The 19,208-nt window shown below is 54.9% G+C and overlaps 1 protein-coding gene across 1 annotated transcript in view; it reads right to left on the minus strand.

Moving 5' to 3' along the window:
* Positions 1-19,208, minus strand: part of RAPGEF3 (Rap guanine nucleotide exchange factor 3) — a 94,792-nt gene that overhangs the window by 20,683 nt on the left and 54,901 nt on the right. The window contains exons 3-7 of the mRNA XM_074935175.1: positions 4,406-4,459; positions 3,941-4,047; positions 3,018-3,139; positions 1,824-1,992; positions 549-633 (exon numbers count right to left, since the gene is read on the minus strand). Of these exons, the coding sequence (XP_074791276.1) occupies positions 549-633; positions 1,824-1,992; positions 3,018-3,139; positions 3,941-4,047; positions 4,406-4,459 (537 nt within the window). The remainder of the gene's footprint in view (positions 1-548; positions 634-1,823; positions 1,993-3,017; positions 3,140-3,940; positions 4,048-4,405; positions 4,460-19,208) is intronic.

Genomic DNA, 19,208 nt, shown 5'->3' on the forward strand with positions numbered 1-19,208 from the left:
CTCAGAGGGCAAGAGGTGCTCGGCAGAGGGTGCCCCATGGCTGGAACAAGGGTGGGACTGGGTAGAAGCAGTGGGGGTAGAGGTGGAGTGGAAGGCAGCAGGGGTTGTGAGGGGGAGGGGAGTGGGAGCTGGTGGGGGAAGAGAAATGGGGGCTGGCAGGCGGAGGGAGAGGGGACCGGGAACTTGCGGGCGGGGAGCAGGGGTTGACTGGAGGGAGGGGAGTGGGGGCTGGTGGGGGAAGGGGAATGGGGGCTGGCAGGCGGAGGTCAGTGGGGCTGGTGGGGAGAAGGGCTGACGGGGGTCGTAGCAGGGGTTGACCGGGGAGGGGAGTGCGGGATGGTGGCTGGAGCGGAATGGGGGCTGGCAGGCAGAGGGAAGCAGGGCTGGTGGGGAGAGGGGAGTGGGGGATGGTGGGGGAAGGAGAATGGGGGCTGGCAGGCGGCGGGAAGCGGGACTGGTGGGGAGAGGGGGATGGTGGGGGAAGGAGAATGGGGGCTGGCAGGCGGCGGGAAGCGGGGCTGGTGGGGAGAGGGAGAGCTGGCACTCACCGAGTGGGAAAGATGGGCCACAGCTTTGATGTGCAGCAGCTCCTCAAAGATGAGCTCCAGCTCGTCCTCTGTGCGCTGGGCAGGGCTGGGGAGAGAGCGGTGTTACCCTGGCACTGGCCCTGCCTGGGGCATAGATCCCCATGCCAGGCATGGCCCCACACAGAGGGCAGCCCCCTGAGCTGGGTAAACCCCCACATGAGGGCAGCCCCCCCAACTCACAGCTGGCCCCTGGCCCAGGCATGACCCCACATGAGAGCAGCCCTCTGAGCTGGGCAAAACCCCCATGAGGGCAGCCCCCCCCAACTCAGGCCTGGCCTCACACGGGGCAGCTCCCCCCGGCCCTGGCATGACCCCACATGAAAGCAACCCCCTGAGCTGGGCATGGTCCCATGCAGAGGGCAGCCTCTGGCCAGGCAGCAGGGTGGGTCTCACAGCCCCCTTCCTGAGGTGCTGTCTGGGGGGGGTCTGTTTGTCTAGGATCTGGAGCTGAGGGCACTGACCACCCACATGTACCCCAGTCTGGCAGGACAATTCCAGGATCCAGGCAGACCACAGAGCCCTTGTGGTAATGTGGGGAGATGGCCCACTCAGCGCTCTCTACACCCTCCCCAGGGTCTCAGGCCCACTGAGCACAGCTGCTCTTGGTGGGCAGCCCAGCCGTGGGGAGGGCGGGTCTCTTGGTGGGCAGCCCAGGCGTGGGGGAGGGCATGGCACAGGGGTAGGGCTCTTGGTGGGCAGACCAGGCGTGGGAGAGGGCGGGTCTCTTGGTGGGCAGCCCAGGCGTGGGGGAAGGGCATGGCACAAGGGCGGGTCTCTTGGTGGGCAGCCCAGGCGTGCGGGTCTCTTGGTGGGCAGCCCAGGCGTGGGGGAGGGCCGGTCTCTTGGTGGGCAGCAGAGGCGTGGGGGGGCATGGCACAGGGGCGGGTCTCTTGGTGGGCAGCCCAGGCATGGGGGGGGCATGGCACAGGGGCGGGTCTCTTGGTGGGCAGCAGGCATGGGGGAAGGGCATGCCACAGGAGTGGGTCTCTTGGTGGGCAGCCCAGGCATGGGGGGGGGCATTGCACAGGGGCAAGGCTCTTGGTGGGCAGCAGGCATGGGGGGGGCATGGCACAGGGGCAAGGCTCTTGGTGGGCAGCAGGCATGGGGGAAGGGCATGGCACAGGAGCGGGTCTCTTGGTGGGCAGCCCAGGCATGGGGGGGCATGGCACAGGGGCAAGGCTCTTGGTGGGCAGCCCAGCCCTTCCCCAGCCATGGTGGCACATGTGGCATACTCACGGCTTGCGCAGGGCCATGGTGAGAAGTGCATCAGGGCCCAGCTGGGCCAGAAAGGCCAATGCCTCCAGTAGCTCCTCAGTGTCCCAGGTGCCAGGCTCCAGACTCAGCTCCCCCTCGGCAAAGCGGTAAAATTGGGCATCCTTGTCCTGGAAATGCCACTCCTGCTTCACTGGGGAAAGAGCCACATGGCAGCATCAGCCTGTGTGCGACACCGTGCGTGGCACGAGCCTGGCTGGCAAAGACCAGGTCACGAGGTGCTGTGAGCCCGTGAGAGAGCCGGGCCAGCATGAGATGGGGTAGGAATAGACACCAGGGTCACAGTGGGCACTATCAGCGTGTGCCATGGGGGGGAGGGTGAGCACAGGCAATCCCCCCTCGCTCTCCTTGTCATGGGCAGACCCCACCTCAGCAGGTCCTGGCCCAGCACATGCTAACAAACTCCATGTGCTTTCCAGCCCACCCTACCAGACCCCACGTGACCTCAGCCTGCCCCACCAGGCTCCTGGCAGTCCTTGGCACATCTCACTCTTCATACCTGGCCCAGCCCCCAGCCCACCCTTCCAGGCCCTACGGAGCCCTCAGCCTGCCCAGCCAGACCTCATGTGGCCCCCCAGCCTGCCCCTGGCCCTGGCAGACCTTGGACTACCCTTCACCTCCACGATCTGTGCATTCCCTAGCAGCTCCTGACGTACCCCACCCCATCCAACTGGGTCCTTTCTGGCCCACTGCACCTGGCACAACCACCAGCCCCTCCTCTCTGGCAGACACCATGTGGCCCAGTCCCACCCCACCCCACCCCACCCCACCAGAACTCTGGCAGACCCTGGTACACCCCTCCCTATTGCATCCTGGCCCACCACACCCAGACAAACTCCACATGGTTCCCAACCTCACCCTGTGACTTCAGGCCCCATGCATCCCCCAGCCTACCTCACCACATGGCCCCCAGCATGCCCCACCAGGCCCCACACAAACCCTGGCCTATCCCGCCCTGCTGGGTCCTGGCCCACCACAACCTGACAAACGCCACATGGTTCCCAGCCCCACCCTGTGCCCACACAGGCCCTGACATGCCCCGCCCCCAGCCCAGTCCACCCTGCCACACTCCATAGGTTCTCCAGCCTGCTCCTCCCAGCTTGGCACTGCAGAGGTGGCCGGAGTCCTGGAAGCACCCAGACCCTTTGTGATTCTCACCATGAGTCAGGACTCCTCCATCCACCAGCACTTGGCAAACCCCAATGGCCTGGCCCCGCGTTTGGATGGACAGCCCTGCGCTGAGCAGCCAGTCCACCAGCTCCTTCCCGGAGCAACAATGCCTGCAGGGAGAGAAAGGGCAATGGATGGGTGAGACAAGACTAGTGACCTGGGGAATCTAGGGCTGACACAGCGGGGCAGGAGAAAAGGTGCAAGGAGGGTTTGTGTGGAATATCAGGGCTGTGGGTGGGGGTTGAGGGGACTAGCAGAGCTGGGGCAGGGAGAGTGCTGGAGTGGAATAGCAGGGGGTCTGTGGGTGGGGATTGAGGGGCACCAGCAGGGCTGCAGACAGGGGGACCCAGGGCAGGGATCAGGATTGAGGGGCACCAGCAGAGCTGCAGAAGAGGGAAAACCCAGGACTGGGGTAACAGGTGCTGAGGGTCAGGACTGAAGGGCACCAGAAGAGCTGGGGCCTGAGGGGGGAGCCCAAGACTGGAATAGCAGAGGGCTGTGGGTGGGGATTGAGGGGCACCAGCAGAGTAGCAGGGGGACTCAGGGCAGGGATAGTAGGGGCTGAGGGTCAGACTGAGGGGCTCTGGCAAAGCTGTGAAGGGGGAGACCCAGAGTAGGTACTGCAGTGGCTGTGGGTCAGAGGGCACGGCTGTGTGGAGGAGGACACTTGCCCTGCTTTGTGGCTGACATTTAGCGACATTAAATTCTCTCGGGTAGGAAGCACCAGGCCTGTGGGGGTCCATGCTTGTCTCTCCCTTTCTGGCTTTGGGGATGGGGATGGGGCTGTGACTTCCCACCTCTCTGTCCAGGCTTGGCCCCCAGGAGGGTCCATACCCAGGCACACAGGAGCTGCTCTGTGAGGCTCCCTCATTGGTATGTACTGCCATGGCCACAAAGCGGGGCCGTCCCACCTGTGGTGCCTGAGGTGGTACTTGTGATCACGGATGAGGCCAGGACGGGAGCTCACGAGGTGGCTGTACAGGAGTCTCCCTGCTCTCCAAATCTTCTCTGTAGGTGCCTGGGGGACGAACAAGCATCAGCAGTCAGGAAGCTGGGCACTTCCTCCCTAGCCCTGTATCAGCCTTTGGCATGGCTCGCTCCATATTGGCTGTCCCATGCTAAGTGGGGTCACTCCTGCTCACAATTTGGACGGGAAACGGGCAAGATAAAACTACCCCCCAGCTCGTTCTCCCCTTCCTGCCCCCTGAGCTACCCAGCCAGCGTCCAGAGATGCCATGGGATGCCCTGCGCATTGGAGGGGCACTCCCAGACCAACAGGCAGCAACGGCCTTTTAAGTTGCTTTCTTTGCTCAGGGGAGCAAATTGCCCTCCAGTGATGGGGGGTGGCTTCCCGAGGCAGGGACTACCCCACTCACCTGCGTAAGGCTCTGCCCGCAGTCTGGGGCTGATTCGCTGTCAGGGAGCGGTGTCTGGAAAGCAACAGGACAGAGGCATTCCTCAGTTAGTGGCAAACAGGGGCCCCTCCACACCCACGCCCTCTGTTTGAGGCATGCAGTGGCAGGGGGAGCCCTTTTGCTAAAGAGGCCAGCGGGGTTTCAGCACAGCCTGCAGCCACTCACTGTGAAGGGCAGGGATCATGTGGCGACAGCAGAGCTCTCCCAGTCCTACCCTGCGGGAGAGAGGGGCCTTTCCGGGATGACTCCTGGATTACATGGGGAGAGGCAGGCCTGCAAGCCCCCAGCCTGCAGAAGTCCAACTCAGATGCGAAGCAAGGATGCCCCCTAGCAGTTGTTCACTGTTAAACAGCTGCCATTTCCCACCTCAACAGCAGCTGCATGTGTGGTGGGTGCATTGGGCAGTTTTTTTCAGTGTAAAATTCTGACTGGAGAGGAATGGACTGGAACGAGAGCAAAGCATGGGCAGCTGGATATGAGGCCCTTTCGAACCAGCCCATTGTTACTAGTATCAGATTAGTCAGCCAACCATCATTGCCCCTTTGCTTAATGTGCTGCTACTGGTAACAGTTTTGTAAACAGCCCTTGTGGGGGTTTTCCCCACTTAAATACAAGTAATTGGTGGTAACAAGCCCATCCTCATCACACTGCCCAGCCAGCACCTGCTTCCTGGGCTACACACCCCATGGGCTGGAGCACTGGTGCACAGGATAGTTAGGTGATTTACCTGAGGAAAATCAGGACTAGAACTCATGACCTCCTGACCCCAAACACAGTCCACCTAGACCACCCAGCGTAGGAGCTGGCCCTCCGCATGATCACAGCTGTCACAGAGCCTCGCTCATTAGCCAGCGGTGGATTCTGTCTGTAGTCCCAGCCAGGTCCCGGCTCTGCTCTCAGCTCAGGGAGCTGCCTGGGGACCTGTGAGCAGGGCTTAGCCAGACCCTGTACGTGAGGCCTGGCCGCAGGAGTGCTGGAACAATTTGTATAGTGGGGGGTGCTGTGAGTCAGTGAACCAAACTGTAAACCCTGTATCTAATGGACACTATTTCAAGCCAGTGGGTGCAGCAGCACCTCCAGCACCCCGCACTACAAGAAGGATGTGGAAAAATTGGAAAGAGTCCAGCGAAGGGCAACAAAAATGATTAGGGGACTGGAACACATGACTTATGAGAAGAGGCTGAGGGAACTGGGATTGTTTAGTCTGCGGAAGGGAAGAAGGAGGGGGGGATTTGATAGCTGCTTTCAACTACCTGAAAGGGGGTTCCAAAGAGGATGGATCTAGACTGTTCTCAGTGGTAGCTGATGACAGAACAAGGAGTAATGGTCTCAAGTTGCAGTGGGGGAGGTTTAGGTTGGATATTAGGAAAAACTTTTTCACTAGGAGGGTGGTGAAACACTGGAATGCGTTACCTAGGGAGGTGGTGGAATCTCCTTCCTTAGAGGTTTTTAAGGTCAGGCTTGACAAAGCCTTGGCTGGGATGATTTAGTTGGGGATTGGTCCTGCTTTGAGCAGGGGGTTGGACTAGATGACCTTCTGAGGTCCCTTCCAACCCTGATATTCTATGATTCTAATTCCCACATCTACGGGTCTGGCAATAGGAAGAAAGTTCCTCCGGCCATGGTTAGAGTTGGGTGGGTTTATTGCTGCTGCTGGCCAGTGTAGGGGCCCAAGGGACCTCTGGGTCCAAGCCTAGCTTCCAGCTGGCTCACAAATGTCCCAGCTGTGCAGGGAGGGATCTGGCCAGGCTTATCGGCCTCCCATACATCTCTAGGAAGAAAAAGAAACAGCAGGAAGATCTGTGATAGGTCCCAGTGCTCAGAGCTCAGAACAATAGCTGGGGCAGTACACTGCCCCCTTGCAGCCAGGGTGCTGCAAACTGGCACCAAGTCAAGGCTTTGATCAGGCAGGGCAGAACCAATCTCTCTTGTGGTCCAGCTGCTCCGTCCCCCTAGTGTTGGCAGCCTCCAAACCTGCCAGAAAGGTAAACCGGGTTGCAATACACAGTACTGTTGGGGCCAAGGAATCTCAGCTGAGCCTGGCCTACCAGTTGCAAGCATTGCGGATCAGAGAGCTTCCTCCCATGGCTAAGAATGGAAAGGGCAGGCAATTCTCTGGAGATGAGGCCTCGAGGGAATACTCAGCATCTCTGTTTTCCAGCCCCCTGGCCCTGCCCCAGCTCGTTCTGCTCTGGAAGGATCCCAGCCGCACAAGCAGCAATTGAAGCAGAGCCTGGCACCAGCCCTCTTATCCTGAACAAGAGGCATGTGTACCTCGATCAAAGCCCTGCTGTTCCTCTCCCTAACCCTTTCTCCTCAAGTCCCCCACCTCCCACATATATTTATTTTTGCTGGGGTTCAGACTTGAGTGGTGCCTCCCCAACATTTGTGGTCTTTCACACATGCTTTCCATGAGCATTTGAGCGTGCAGGCTTCTCTCACACTACTACATGCTGGATGCTGATGTCTCATAGACAGAAGGGACCATCATGATCGTCTAATCTGACCTCCTGCACATCGCAGGGCTCAAAACCTCACCCACTCACTCCTGGAAGAGACCCCTAACCTCTGGCTGAGTTACTGAAATCCTCAAATCACAATTTAAAGACTTACAGTTAGAGAATCCACCATTTACTCTTGTTTAAACGTGCAAGTGACCCATACCCCATACTGCAGAGGAAGGCAAAAAACAAAAAACCCCACAGGGTCTCTGCCAATCTCATTCACAGAAAGTACAGGGAAATTGCACATTTGATTTTAAAATTTGCAATTTGTAGAAGGTCAGTAAATTACATGAGACAGCCAATCAGAAAGCAGAAACAACATGTGACTTGTGTCCCTAGCCAATGGAGAGCCCATTTTCAACTGTCTATTTGGTTATGGTATTCCCATTACCTCCCTATGTCACATGGTATTGTTTCTGTTCCCTGACTGGCTGATTATGTAACCACAGTAACCAACACATTGGGTGTTGCAGACTGTGTATTTGTGCAATGTTTGTCTGCAGACCTGGAAATCGCTGAATAATCCTGAAGGATGAAATGCCCATGTGCACCATGGCACCTCTGCCTTGCCTACAACACCTGGCCTTGGGTTCAGCTGCTCAGCTTTCCCATAGCAGATGCTTTCCTCACAAATTCTTGTTCAGTGAAAAAACCAATTTTTCATTGAAAAACGTTTCAACAGCAAATGTCCAAGCAGCCCTGCCTCAAGTCGCATTTGGTTGGGGTGGGGCTCATGGAATTTAGCAGCTGGAAACCAGGAGAGGAGCCAGAACCCCATGGTCAACCAGCTCCCTGCCGACTCCCAAGGCTCGACTCACCTCCACTAGCCACGGCATGAGACTCATCATCCGGCCCCCATCTCCTGTGCAGGGCTGCAGAGCAGACTCATCACCGTGCAGGAGCTCCTGAGCACCATCAGAACCACAGAGGGAGGGAAACCTTCAGCTATGCAGTAACTTTCCCACAGAGGGAATTCTCCTAATCCCAGGCAGTCATCTGGCTCTGCACCCGCCCCAGCTCCCTGCCCTGCAGCGTCCCTGCCTGCTGGTCTCAGCGAATTCCCTGGCTCTTTAAATTGTCTTGGCCCAAGATTCAGGAAACATTTGCTGAGTTATCGTCTATTTGTCACTGGAATGGACTAGAAAGTGTTGTTCCCCGTTGGTCAAAGCCAGCCAGAGACATAGCAGGACAAGATTGTAGGGAACAACCCTGCACAAGCAGGGGAATTCTTATCTGGTATATTGGTCTTATGGTGGTGCCTAGAGGGCCCAATGAAATCCATGCACTGCTATGCTGGGTGCTGTACAGACCCTGGGAGACATTGCCCCATCCTCATCCTGTGGTTCTGAGCACTGGTTTCGCTGGAAAGTGTCAGCATTTGAAGGGTTAATGCTTCACTGAAGTGCTTTGGAAGTGCAGCCTCCCTCCAGGCCTGTGTTTGCACTGCTCACAAGGGTTTGCTGAGGGACTTAGGACATCAATCAGATAAACAGTATCTGGGGAGCTGGAACCTTCAGGAACCAACAGGGCAAGGGCCTTTGGGGGTAGTAGGATGACCCAGAGGGGCAGTGCCCAGCCACACCCAGGATGGCCCAGAGGGGCTGTGCCCAGCCAGACCCAGGCATAGAAGCCCCATGCTGCTGAAGGATAGTGTTCCCCATCTGTTTCCATGTGAATATATGGAGAGGAGGATCCCTTTGCTGGACAGTTTGTCCCCACTCGAGGGAATGGGTAGGAAGGAATTGGCTCAGCATTCTTCTGCTGAGAGGAGGTCTCACAAATCCTCCCAGCCTTGCATAAGGTCACTCGCAAGGGCACCCGTTTCCTCCAGCCACCAATGTGTTTACACAGCAAACATCACAAGTGCACTGGCTGCCAGGGCAGCAAGGAGTGCTGAGGGCCTGGTGTGCTCAGCTCATGGCAATGGAGACCCAGTGCAGGGTGTTGCAGTCTGAGCTGGCCTCCCAGTGCCTACAGGGAGACAGGCTGGACAGGTACTGGGAATGAAGTGGGACCCAGATCTGCAGAGCCAACCCTGCAGTGCTTGTTATCAAAGAGCAAAACTAGCTGCACTGACGTGGTGTTGGGTGGGTGCCAGTGCCCCGGGGAAGAAAGCCAAGCTGCCACAGAGTCTTGGATGCTCCTCGGCACCCTAGAGCAAGCACATCACACCCTGTGTGGACTTGGAGAGGGTCCATGGCAGCCTCTCCCTCCAGAATACCAGGACTGCAGAAGGGACAGCAGCACCAGGACCCCAGCCCTGCAAGATACACACTATCGCAGTAGTCTCTCCCCAGGCCTCCCCTCAGCCTGGTCCTGTCCAGCCATCCTGGGCAGCACGGGTGAAGGTCCCCAGTTCATGGAGTAAAGTCCAGAGTTTCACCCTAAAACAGACTGCAGACAAGGCCCGATCCCAGCATGCTGCTCTGACGTGGTTCCAGAGCGGTCTCAGGGCCACGAGGGCATCTCTAGACCCTGGCCTAGCAGGGAGGAACAAACACATCCCTCTGCAGAGCTGCATCTGTCAGTGCCAGCTGGGGATGGCAAGGCTCGAATCTATGGGACCAGCTCACTCTTTAGTGGCAGGAAACTCTCTGGGACAAATTCTGTTTGTGCCAATTTACACCAGCAAAGACTTTGTCCCTTGTATTTGGAGCCCTAGAGTGATTGCTGCTCCTCCCTGGCAGAGCCGGGAGAGCCTGTATTAACAGCACACAGTGCCGGCAGCAACTGGGCAAAGCAAAGGCAGCTGGATTAGCCAACCCCACTGCAGCGTGAGTCTGTGGGAATATTCCTGGCCCCTGCACTGGGATTCCAGAGCCCAGGTGACAATGGTCAGGGCCTGACTCTTGCCTGTTGGAGACAACATAGTGTCTTCTCCAGCTGGGCAGAGCAGGTGTGTCACGGAGTGCCCGGGCGATGCTCTGGAACTGCTCCCCATGAAGCCAGTCAGGACTCTGGGGCAGTCGCCTTCCGGTGAGCAGCCTGTCCGCAGGGCAAACAGCTCACACGGCTTCCACCTTCCTGGGTCTGACCTCGGAGCATTCAGCATCCTCTGCCCCTCCGTGTGCTTCCCACAGCGAGACCGCTCAGGCGGGGCTCCTGGGGAAGCCAGAGGGTCCTGCACCCCAACTTCGCAGTCAGACGGGACTCTCAGCCAGCCAGTAAAACAGAGGTTTATTAGACGACAGGAACATGGTCTAAAACAGAGCTTGCAGGTGCAGAGAACAGGACCCCTCAGCTGGGTCCATTTTGGAGGGCAGTGAGCCAGACAACCACGTCTGCACTTCACTCCATGTCCTAGCCAGCCCCAAACTGAAACTCCCTCCAGCCCCCCCTCCTCTGGGCTTTGTTCCTTTCCCAGGCCAGGAGGTCACCTGATTCCTTTGTTCTCCAACCCTTTAGCTCTCACCTTGCAGGGGGGAAGGGTCCAGGCCATCAGTTGCCAGGAAACAGGGTGTCGGCCATTCTCTGTGTCCAGACCCCTGCACACACCTGCCCTCTAGGGCTCTGCAGTGATCATACACCCTTACCCCACCACCTAGATACTTAAGAACTGCATAAGGGAAATTGAGGCACCCCCACAATATTCGGAGGAACCATTAAGAACAGTCCCACTTCGTCACATCTCTCCCCCCTTCGAGATCGAACTGAGCGGGGTCACTTTAGGCGGTGACCTGGGGAAGTTCGAAGCCACCAACGTTCCCATGGATGCCCCAGCGTCTCTGCCATTCCTTGGTAGGAGTTACACCAGGCCCTTCCAGTTTCACGCCCTCCCTTAGGTCGGGGGTGGTCGATAGCACTCGCAGGCCGCATGTGGGAAGGTTTCTGCGGCCCGCCCTTTGGCCACCCCAAAACCCCAGGGGGTCAAACTTGGATTGGGTCTTCTCCCCAACAAGCTGGCCAAACACAGCCACTTGGTTATAGGACTGTTTAAGTTTCTTAACAGCTTTCACTCCATCTGAGACCTTCTCAAAGCTATCCACACTGGGTCTTTCAACAGGACAGTCAGTGGATCCATTCACAACAGAAAATTTCTGGCTGTTAGGAACTGAAACTTTCTTGATTAAATCACTTTCACACCCTTCAGTTGCAGTAAACTGCTTGCAAAGACTCCATGAGGATTCCTTTCCCTAGGGCTTTTCTATGCAACAATTCACCCCTCCCAGAAATTCTGCTCTTACCCTCTTTACCTAGGGCTTGCTCTAGAGGAACACGTTCCTGAGCAACAACAGACTCTTTCTGGGTCTCCCTTACATCCAGAATTACCTATGGCCCGTCCAGTGGATTCCTACACAATCCCCTTTCAGGCAAACTGACAGACTTCCTAGATAAATGGTCAGAAGCCTTCTCCTTCCCTTTGCCACACACAAGTTCAGGAATCTTTTCCTTCTTGCTACAGGTTTCCACACCCTCCATAGGTAACACAATCACATCACCTTCACGCTCTCCTTGTGCCCTGGCTAGGATCTCACCCTGATTAGACAGAGTTGCGACACCCTTTCCCAACCACACACGAGCAACAGGCAAAATACAAGCACCAGAATTGTCTGGTCTCTGGGATTTTACATAGACACTAACTGGATGCGACCTAGTTACAGGGCCATTCTCCTGAGCAGACACAAACTTAGGACCATTCCCTTCCTGGGCTTTAGCTGAATCCAGAACCAGCTCTGAGACAACTGCACAACGCTCAACCATCACAGGCTGCAAGGCCCCTTCTGTCTGCTCCACAGACCAAGAAGAGCCGGACACACTTTCTCCTTTACCAGACACACAGCTTGGGATCTCATTCCCCTTGTCCCAGCACACAAGGCTGGTCACAGACACCTGCTTGGAGATCAGGGTAGCTCCCTCCACAGGCAAGTCAATACCTCTGACAGGCACAGGCACGTTTCCTTCACTGTCCCAATTCTCCACCCAGCTAACAGGTAAGGTCCAGGGACACTCATCTTCCACTCTCCTCGCCTTCCCACCCTGCTGACTGGACAAAGCCATCAGATCACAAGGCTGCCTAGGCTCATCCAAACTTTCCTTACCAAGCACCTTGCCACTCCCCACAGATCCCCTCCCCTGCCTGTGTCTCCCCCCACTCAGCTGGGGTCTCAGCTCCCCCTGTGCTCAGCGCTGCCCTTGCTGTGCCAGTGGGGGTAGGCAGCGAGCTCGCTGCTTTCCTCACTGCATCAGAGCCAGCGTGAGCCCCCTCTCCGGTGTGCAGGGGCGCAGGGAGCATCTCTCTGTCCCACCCAGCCCCAGGGGTCTGCTTACAGGCAGGCAGGTAGCCTGAGCCTAGCGGCTCCTCCCTGCTGCCAGCCAGGTCATCTGCATTTTCACTGACCGTTTCCCTCTCCACCGATTGGTTCCCTGGATTCAAATTCAAACCCTTGGCCGTTACAGGAGCAGGGCCTGGATCCTGTCCCAAAGAGACACAGTTGCCCCACAACAGGGTCTCGCAGCTGGTGTCCTGGAGCACCCCAAAGACCAGCCAGCCCCACCCCTCCTGGGTCCGCACAGGGATCTGGGCCATAGGCAGGGCGAGGGGCTTCGTCCCTGGGACCCTCACCCAGCTCACACAGCCCCTCAACCTCTGAGGCTGCACCACCCAGGGCCTGACAACAGTTCTCTCTGTCCCAGGATCTCGCCACCCCAGGAATGTCTCCCCATTGACCATCACCTTCCGCTCCCACTGGGGGTCCGAGGGGCCTGGCCCCAGGAAACTCCACACAGACATATAGGTTGGGGTCAGGAGTGGGAGCCTGTCCACCTCCCCACCCATCTGGCCGACAGAGTCTATGGCCTTGGGACCCAGCAAGGGAGCTAGACACCGGGGCTTTTCCGCAGGGTCCCCCTGGTTCAAATCTCCAGCCTGCTCAAAGGCAGTGAGGTGGGCATCCACATCCCCCCCCTCCTTAACCAGGGGCAGCAATTTAGTCTCGAGGTTCCCTGCGGAACTGGCCCCCCGGGGTCTATCCCCACTCACCCCGGGGAGGTTCCCTAGGCCTCTCCGCTCCCCCACCGCCAGTTCATGCTGCTGCTGCTTCTGCAGCTCTTTCTCGGGCTCTCGCTGTCTCTCACAGTCCTCTTGCTCTCTCGGACTCAGCTCCAATCCCGTCCATCTCCGATCCCCGGATGGGGAACCCGATCGTGAAGACCCTCGTCTGGTCGGGGACAGGAGTCTTGGCGATGCCTGGCTACTACTCCAGCTGCTCCCAGATCCTGCTATAGCCCCATTTGGGGTCAGGAATCTGTCCCTTAGAGCGGTCATCCTCCTCCAGCTGCACGATTAACTGTGCTTTGGTGAACTTTCCAATGCTCAACCCTCTCTTTTTGCACAGGGTTACAATGTCCTTCTTAAGAAGACGGTGACAGACCATCACTCCACTCTTCCCAAGTTGTTGTGGACTCACAGGCCTGTGTGCTCGCAGCTCCCCACGGTTTCCAGGGAGAACCCCTAGTGTGCCAGCCCTTCTCGAGGTCACCACCTCTTTGCCAGGGTCGAGCTGCAGACTCCTCCGCCCCTGGGACCGCTCGCTGCAGTCCCCCGGGGGACCCTGTTACTGCAAAAGTCCTTTTCTCTGGTCACACAATCCTAGGGGTTAACCGCCCCCTGAAACCGTCTCTCTCTGAATCTTCAGCACGCCTAGTCCCCATCAATCCCCCTTTGTTTTACTGCTCCCCAGTCACTTACTGCAGGAAGCGCCATCCACGGGGTGCAGTAGATCCCACCGCTGCCACCAGTTGTCACGGAGTGCCCGGGCGATGCTCTGGAACTGCTCCCCATGAAGCCAGTCAGGACTCTGGGGCAGTCGCCTTCCGGTGAGCAGCCTGTCCGCAGGGCAAACAGCTCACACGGCTTCCACCTTCCTGGGTCTGACCTCAGAGCATTCAGCATCCTCTGCCCCTCCGTGTGCTTCCCACAGCGAGACCGCTCAGGCGGGGCTCCTGGGGAAGCCAGAGGGTCCTGCACCCCAACTTCGCAGTCAGACGGGACTCTCAGCCAGCCAGTAAAACAGAGGTTTATTAGACGACAGGAACATGGTCTAAAACAGAGCTTGCAGGTGCAGAGAACAGGACCCCTCAGCTGGGTCCATTTTGGAGGGCAGTGAGCCAGACAACCACGTCTGCACTTCACTCCATGTCCTAGCCAGCCCCAAACTGAAACTCCCTCCAGCCCCCCCTCTCCTCTGGGCTTTGTTCCTTTCCCAGGCCAGGAGGTCACCTGATTCCTTTGTTCTCCAACCCTTTAGCTCTCACCTTGCAGGGGGGAAGGGTCCAGGCCATCAGTTGCCAGGAAACAGGGTGTCGGCCATTCTCTGTGTCCAGACCCCTGCACACACCTGCCCTCTAGGGCTCTGCAGTGATCATACACCCTTACCCCACACCTAGATACTTAAGAACTGCATAAGGGAAATTGAGGCACCCCCACAATATTCGGAGGAACCATTAAGAACAGTCCCACTTCGTCACAAGGTGCAAACCACGGTAGGGCCTGAGCTGACACCTCCCTGCACAGGAATAAGAGGCACAAGTGCTGCAGGGCAGAGGAATGGACACAGTTCTTTGCAGCCACAGATCTCTGCAAACATTAACTCAGCATCCTCCTGTTAATGCCACGGGGTTAGTGCCTGGGGCTGCCTGTACAGATCCCTACCTGGTTAGTACACATTTACTATAAGGTTCAACCCAAACCTGGGGCTTGCAGCAGATCCATCCTTACAGCACAGCAAGTTCTGGGAGCCACCCCCCCAAGCTAGTCCACTCTGAGCTGTCTGGTGCAGCTGTGACCCCACTGCCCAGTGCTACGGCTGTACAGAGTCTGCACAGGAACAGGCAAGCTCTATGGCTTCCCTCACTCTCATGAGCATCAGCTATGGTGTACATGCCAGCTCCTTCTCTTCTGCTTATCACAGGACCTGTCTGTCCAGCCCCCACTGTTGTGGCATCTGAGCACCTTGCAATCTTTAATGCATTTGGAGGCCAAGTTTAGGATGCAAAATAAGAGATCAAAATCCAGGACCTTCATGATACTATTCTCTAAAATGCTTTCAGTTGCACGCGCAGGGCCAGGAAGACAGGTAGAACTGCAGGGTCACAATGCATGGATGGGATGATGGCATTCAGAGGAGGGATTTTGGTTTATTAGGAACCTCTTGGGAATGGAGGAGCCTATATAGAACCAGGTTGCTGGCATGGAAAATTAAAAAAGTCTTAGAGGAGTTTTTAAACTAAGGGCTGGGGGAAAGCTGACAGGTGTGCAGGGGTGGACATTAAAGGGGATACTCTATATCCTAGTAAAGAGGAGAGGATACATATAGTACAGGCAGAAACTGAAGAGAAACAGTCAAACGAAAAAGAGTCCCATCCAATTACATCACATGAGGGCAGACAATTAAATATTGATATATTTTATATGTACTTGTATACAAATGCTGGAAGTCTAAATATAGTAGAACCTCAGAGTTACGAACGCCTCGGGAACGGAGGTTGTCCATAACTCTGAAATGTTCGTAACTCTGAACAAAACATTATGGTTGTTCTTTCCAAAGTTTACAAATGAACATTGACTTAATACAGCTTTGAAACTTTACTATGCAGAAGAAAAATGCTGCTTTTAACCATCTTAATTTAAATGAAACAAGCACAGAAACGGTTTCCTTACCCTGTCAAATCTTTTTTTAAAGCCTTCCCATTGTTTTTAGTAGTTTATGTTTAACACAGTACTGTATTTCAATTTTAAGTTATTTCTCTTGCTTCTTTTTAGTGTTTGTTATCCATGAAAAGAAAACACAAAAGCCCATGGATTTAAATGTCCATTCAAATAGAACTGAAAAAACAAATGCTGCAGCAAAATGTACCAGCCCTAGTCTTTATAATGACAACAAAAAAAACCTATCCAAACTTAACTTTCCTGCGTAAGTACTACAGGATAAACAATGTAGACTTGAAAAAATCTTTAATGGTACTCTGCTTGAGATTGCTAACACGCTTTTTTGCTGCCAAGGTATGTAGCTCTTGAAGTATCATTAGGTTCATTGCTGTGGCATCAGGCTGTTGTTCAAGCCATTGCAGACAGGTAGCGAAACACTCTTCTGTTTGCATGTATGGGATCTTCTTGGCGTTCTCCCCCTCCTTCTTGTCACTGTCTGGTTGTGCTGTTTCTCGTACCAATTCAATTATCTCATGGTCGCTGAGAATACGGGGTTCATTCTCACGTTAATCTGCATTTAGCCATTCCTCCTGTTCTTCCATGGTGATATCCAAAAGCTGTCACTCTTCAGAAAAAAATAATTAATTGATTTATTTCCATCTGATTTCTGTTTTCCAAATTATCTCTCAGTGTTGTCAATACCCTGCCAAAGTGTATTCCATGAGCATCTCAAAGACTCCGAGCCAGTCTCACTCCAGGACTCAGCTCACATGTAGACAGCATGTTTTGTCAGCTGTTTACAAAAATCTGTAAGATTCAAATTGCATTGATCCCAGTCACACTTGCCATAAAAGGTTTTGCTTGTATCAACATTTCATGTTTTCCAGAAATGCCTCAGTTCATTGGCTGAATGAGGCATGTGACAGTTGGTGGCAAAAACAAATATCAAATGCTTCCATCTTCCATCAATAGATTTTAAATGGCAGGGTGAAATGGAGCATTACCCATCAGTAGTAGAGCTTGGACAGGTACAGATTTTGACATAAGGTAGTCTTTCACAAGTGGAACAAAGTGTTTAAAAAACCAGTCAGAGAAAAGACCTTTATCCATCCAAGCAGTGCACTGGCTGTAGTAACGGACAGGCAGAGCTGACCTAGTGATGTTTGCAAAGAAGCGAGGTAGAAGATTAGGGTTGGAAGAGACCTCAGGAGGTCATCTAGTCTAATCCCCTGCTCAAAGCAGGACCAATCCCCAACTAAATCATCCCAGCCAAGGCTTTGTCAAGCCAGGCCTTAAAAACCTCTAAGGATGGAGATTCCACCACCTTCCTAGGGAACCCATTCCAGTGCTTCACCACCCTCCTAGTGAAATAGCGGTTCCTAATATCCAACCTAGACCTCCCCCACTGCAACTTGAGACCACTGCTTCTTGTTCTGTCATCTGCCTCCACTGAGAACAGCCTAGTTCCATCCTCTTTGGAACCACCTTCAGGCAATTGAAGGCTGCTATCCAATCCCCCCTCACTCTTCTGCAGACTAAATAACCCCAGTTCCCTCAGCCTCTCCTCGTAAGTCATGTGCCCCAGCCCCCTAAGCATTTTCGTTGCCCCTCCACTGGACTCCCTCCAATTTGTCCACATCCCTTCTGTAGTGAGGGGTCCAAAACTGGACGCAATAATCCAGGTGTGGCCTCACCAGTGCCAAATAGAGGGGAACAATCACTTCCCTCAATCTGCTGGCAATGCTCCTACTAATACAGCCCAATATGCCATTGGCCTTCTGGGCAACGAGGGCACACTGCTGACTCATATCCAGCTTCTCGTGCACTGTAATCCCCAGGTCCTTTTCTGCAGAACTGCTGCTTAGCTTAGCCAGCCAGGTTTCACACTGTTGTGAATGAATGTCAATGGGAGATGGAAATCCCCGCTTGCGTTAGCAGTAGCCATCAGCCTGACCACATCTTTACTGGATTTGAAATTCTTCGCCTGTTTTTCTGAACTGTCTGCCAGAGTCTTATTTGGAAGCAGGGGTCAGTACAGGCCTGTCTCGTTGCAGTTAAACACTTGGTCCTGGGTAAGTTCGTGCTGTTCAATAAATGATTTGAAAGTGGTTTTAAATTCACAAGTGGCATTCAAGTCAGCTGTCAGGGATCTTCTTGCATCCTGTATTCCGTGCCAATTTTTGAACGAACAGAGTCACCCCGTGCTAGCTTTAAAATGGTCCTCACCTTTGTCTGGATACATTTTTCGGTAGACTAACCCTGCCTTTTCTGTAACCATCACACTGTTTATAGAAGTGCATTCTGATCTCCCTTGTGCAAGCCACAGATGCACTGCCTTATCAAAATCAGCAGCAGTAGCTTCGTGTACAATACACCTGCTTCTTACTGCTCTGTCGTCTTTGGCTTCTTTTGCAAATTGCTGTATTTTTTCTGGCTTTTCCAAATATCAGTGACAGTTGATTCCCCAATATCATATTCTCCCACTATGTTGCTGAGGCTAACACCACTGTCAAGTTTTTTTAATATTTCTAGCTTTGTGTCAATTGAAAGTGTGACACGTTTGCACTTCCTACTGCTTGCCAGGATGGGTCTCTGTCCTCTGCCCTTTTTTGGGCTGAGGAAATATGGCGAGTAGAATCCCCTCCCATGGTATTGCAGCGGGATGCCCTTTACCCCACCCTTGAGGAGCAGGGAGTTGGCTTCCTGCTGAAGAATGAACTGGTGAGAGGGATCCTCCAAAGGGGGTCGGGTAGGAGGATGATGAGGCGGGAAGGAAAGAAATTCTATGGAGTACCTGTAATGGATGATCTCTAGTACCCAACTGCCTATGGTGATCTTGGCCCAATTGTGGACAAAGAGGGCAAGGCGGCTTCTGAAGATGACAGCTGGCAAGGTAGCTGGCACTGAAGGTGGCCCGTGGGTCTCGACCCCCGTGTCAAAAGTGACCCTGAGCCTGTGGCTGGAAGAGGGTTGAGGAGGTGGCTGGTACTGGAAAGCAGGGCCTCTGGGACCTCTGTCATTTCCAGGGGAGTTTCAGTGGCCATTGGTAGTAGGGCTGGTAGGCAGTAGGCTGCCTCTGGTGCTTCCTCCTGGGTGCTGGGTATAGATTCCTGGGGATCACAGAGTGGAGTCCTTCAGGGAGTGCAGGGGCTCATCCACTGTGCAATCGAAAAGATTGCCTTCATCGAAAGGGACGTGGTGCTTTGAATCTCCCTCAGAAAACTGGAAGACTGAACCCATGAGTCCTGCGCATCACAAGCCTGGTGGCTATGGAATGAGATGCAGTATCAGCCGCGTCCACCATGGCCTGAAGGGCCACCTTCACCACCAATTTCCTCTCATCCACTGAGGCCTGGAACTGGGCATGGTCGCCTGCAGGGAGCTTGCCTGTAAACTCTGCCAGCCTACTGTACACGTTGAAGTCACACTTAGCTAACAGAGCATGACAGGTAGCTATGTGGAACTGTAGTTCTGTTGAGGAGCAACTGGAGTGGCATCAACCTGCACTGCCCCTTATACCTTCAGTCAGGAGCATGAGGAGATATATCGCGCATGGGTGGGTCAATGGACACTGCTTGGAAAAACTTTTAGACTCAGGTGGATGGCATGCATG

Source organism: Natator depressus, chromosome 20 (genome assembly GCF_965152275.1).
Source record: "Natator depressus isolate rNatDep1 chromosome 20, rNatDep2.hap1, whole genome shotgun sequence".
Lineage (NCBI taxonomy): Eukaryota > Metazoa > Chordata > Testudines > Cheloniidae > Natator > Natator depressus.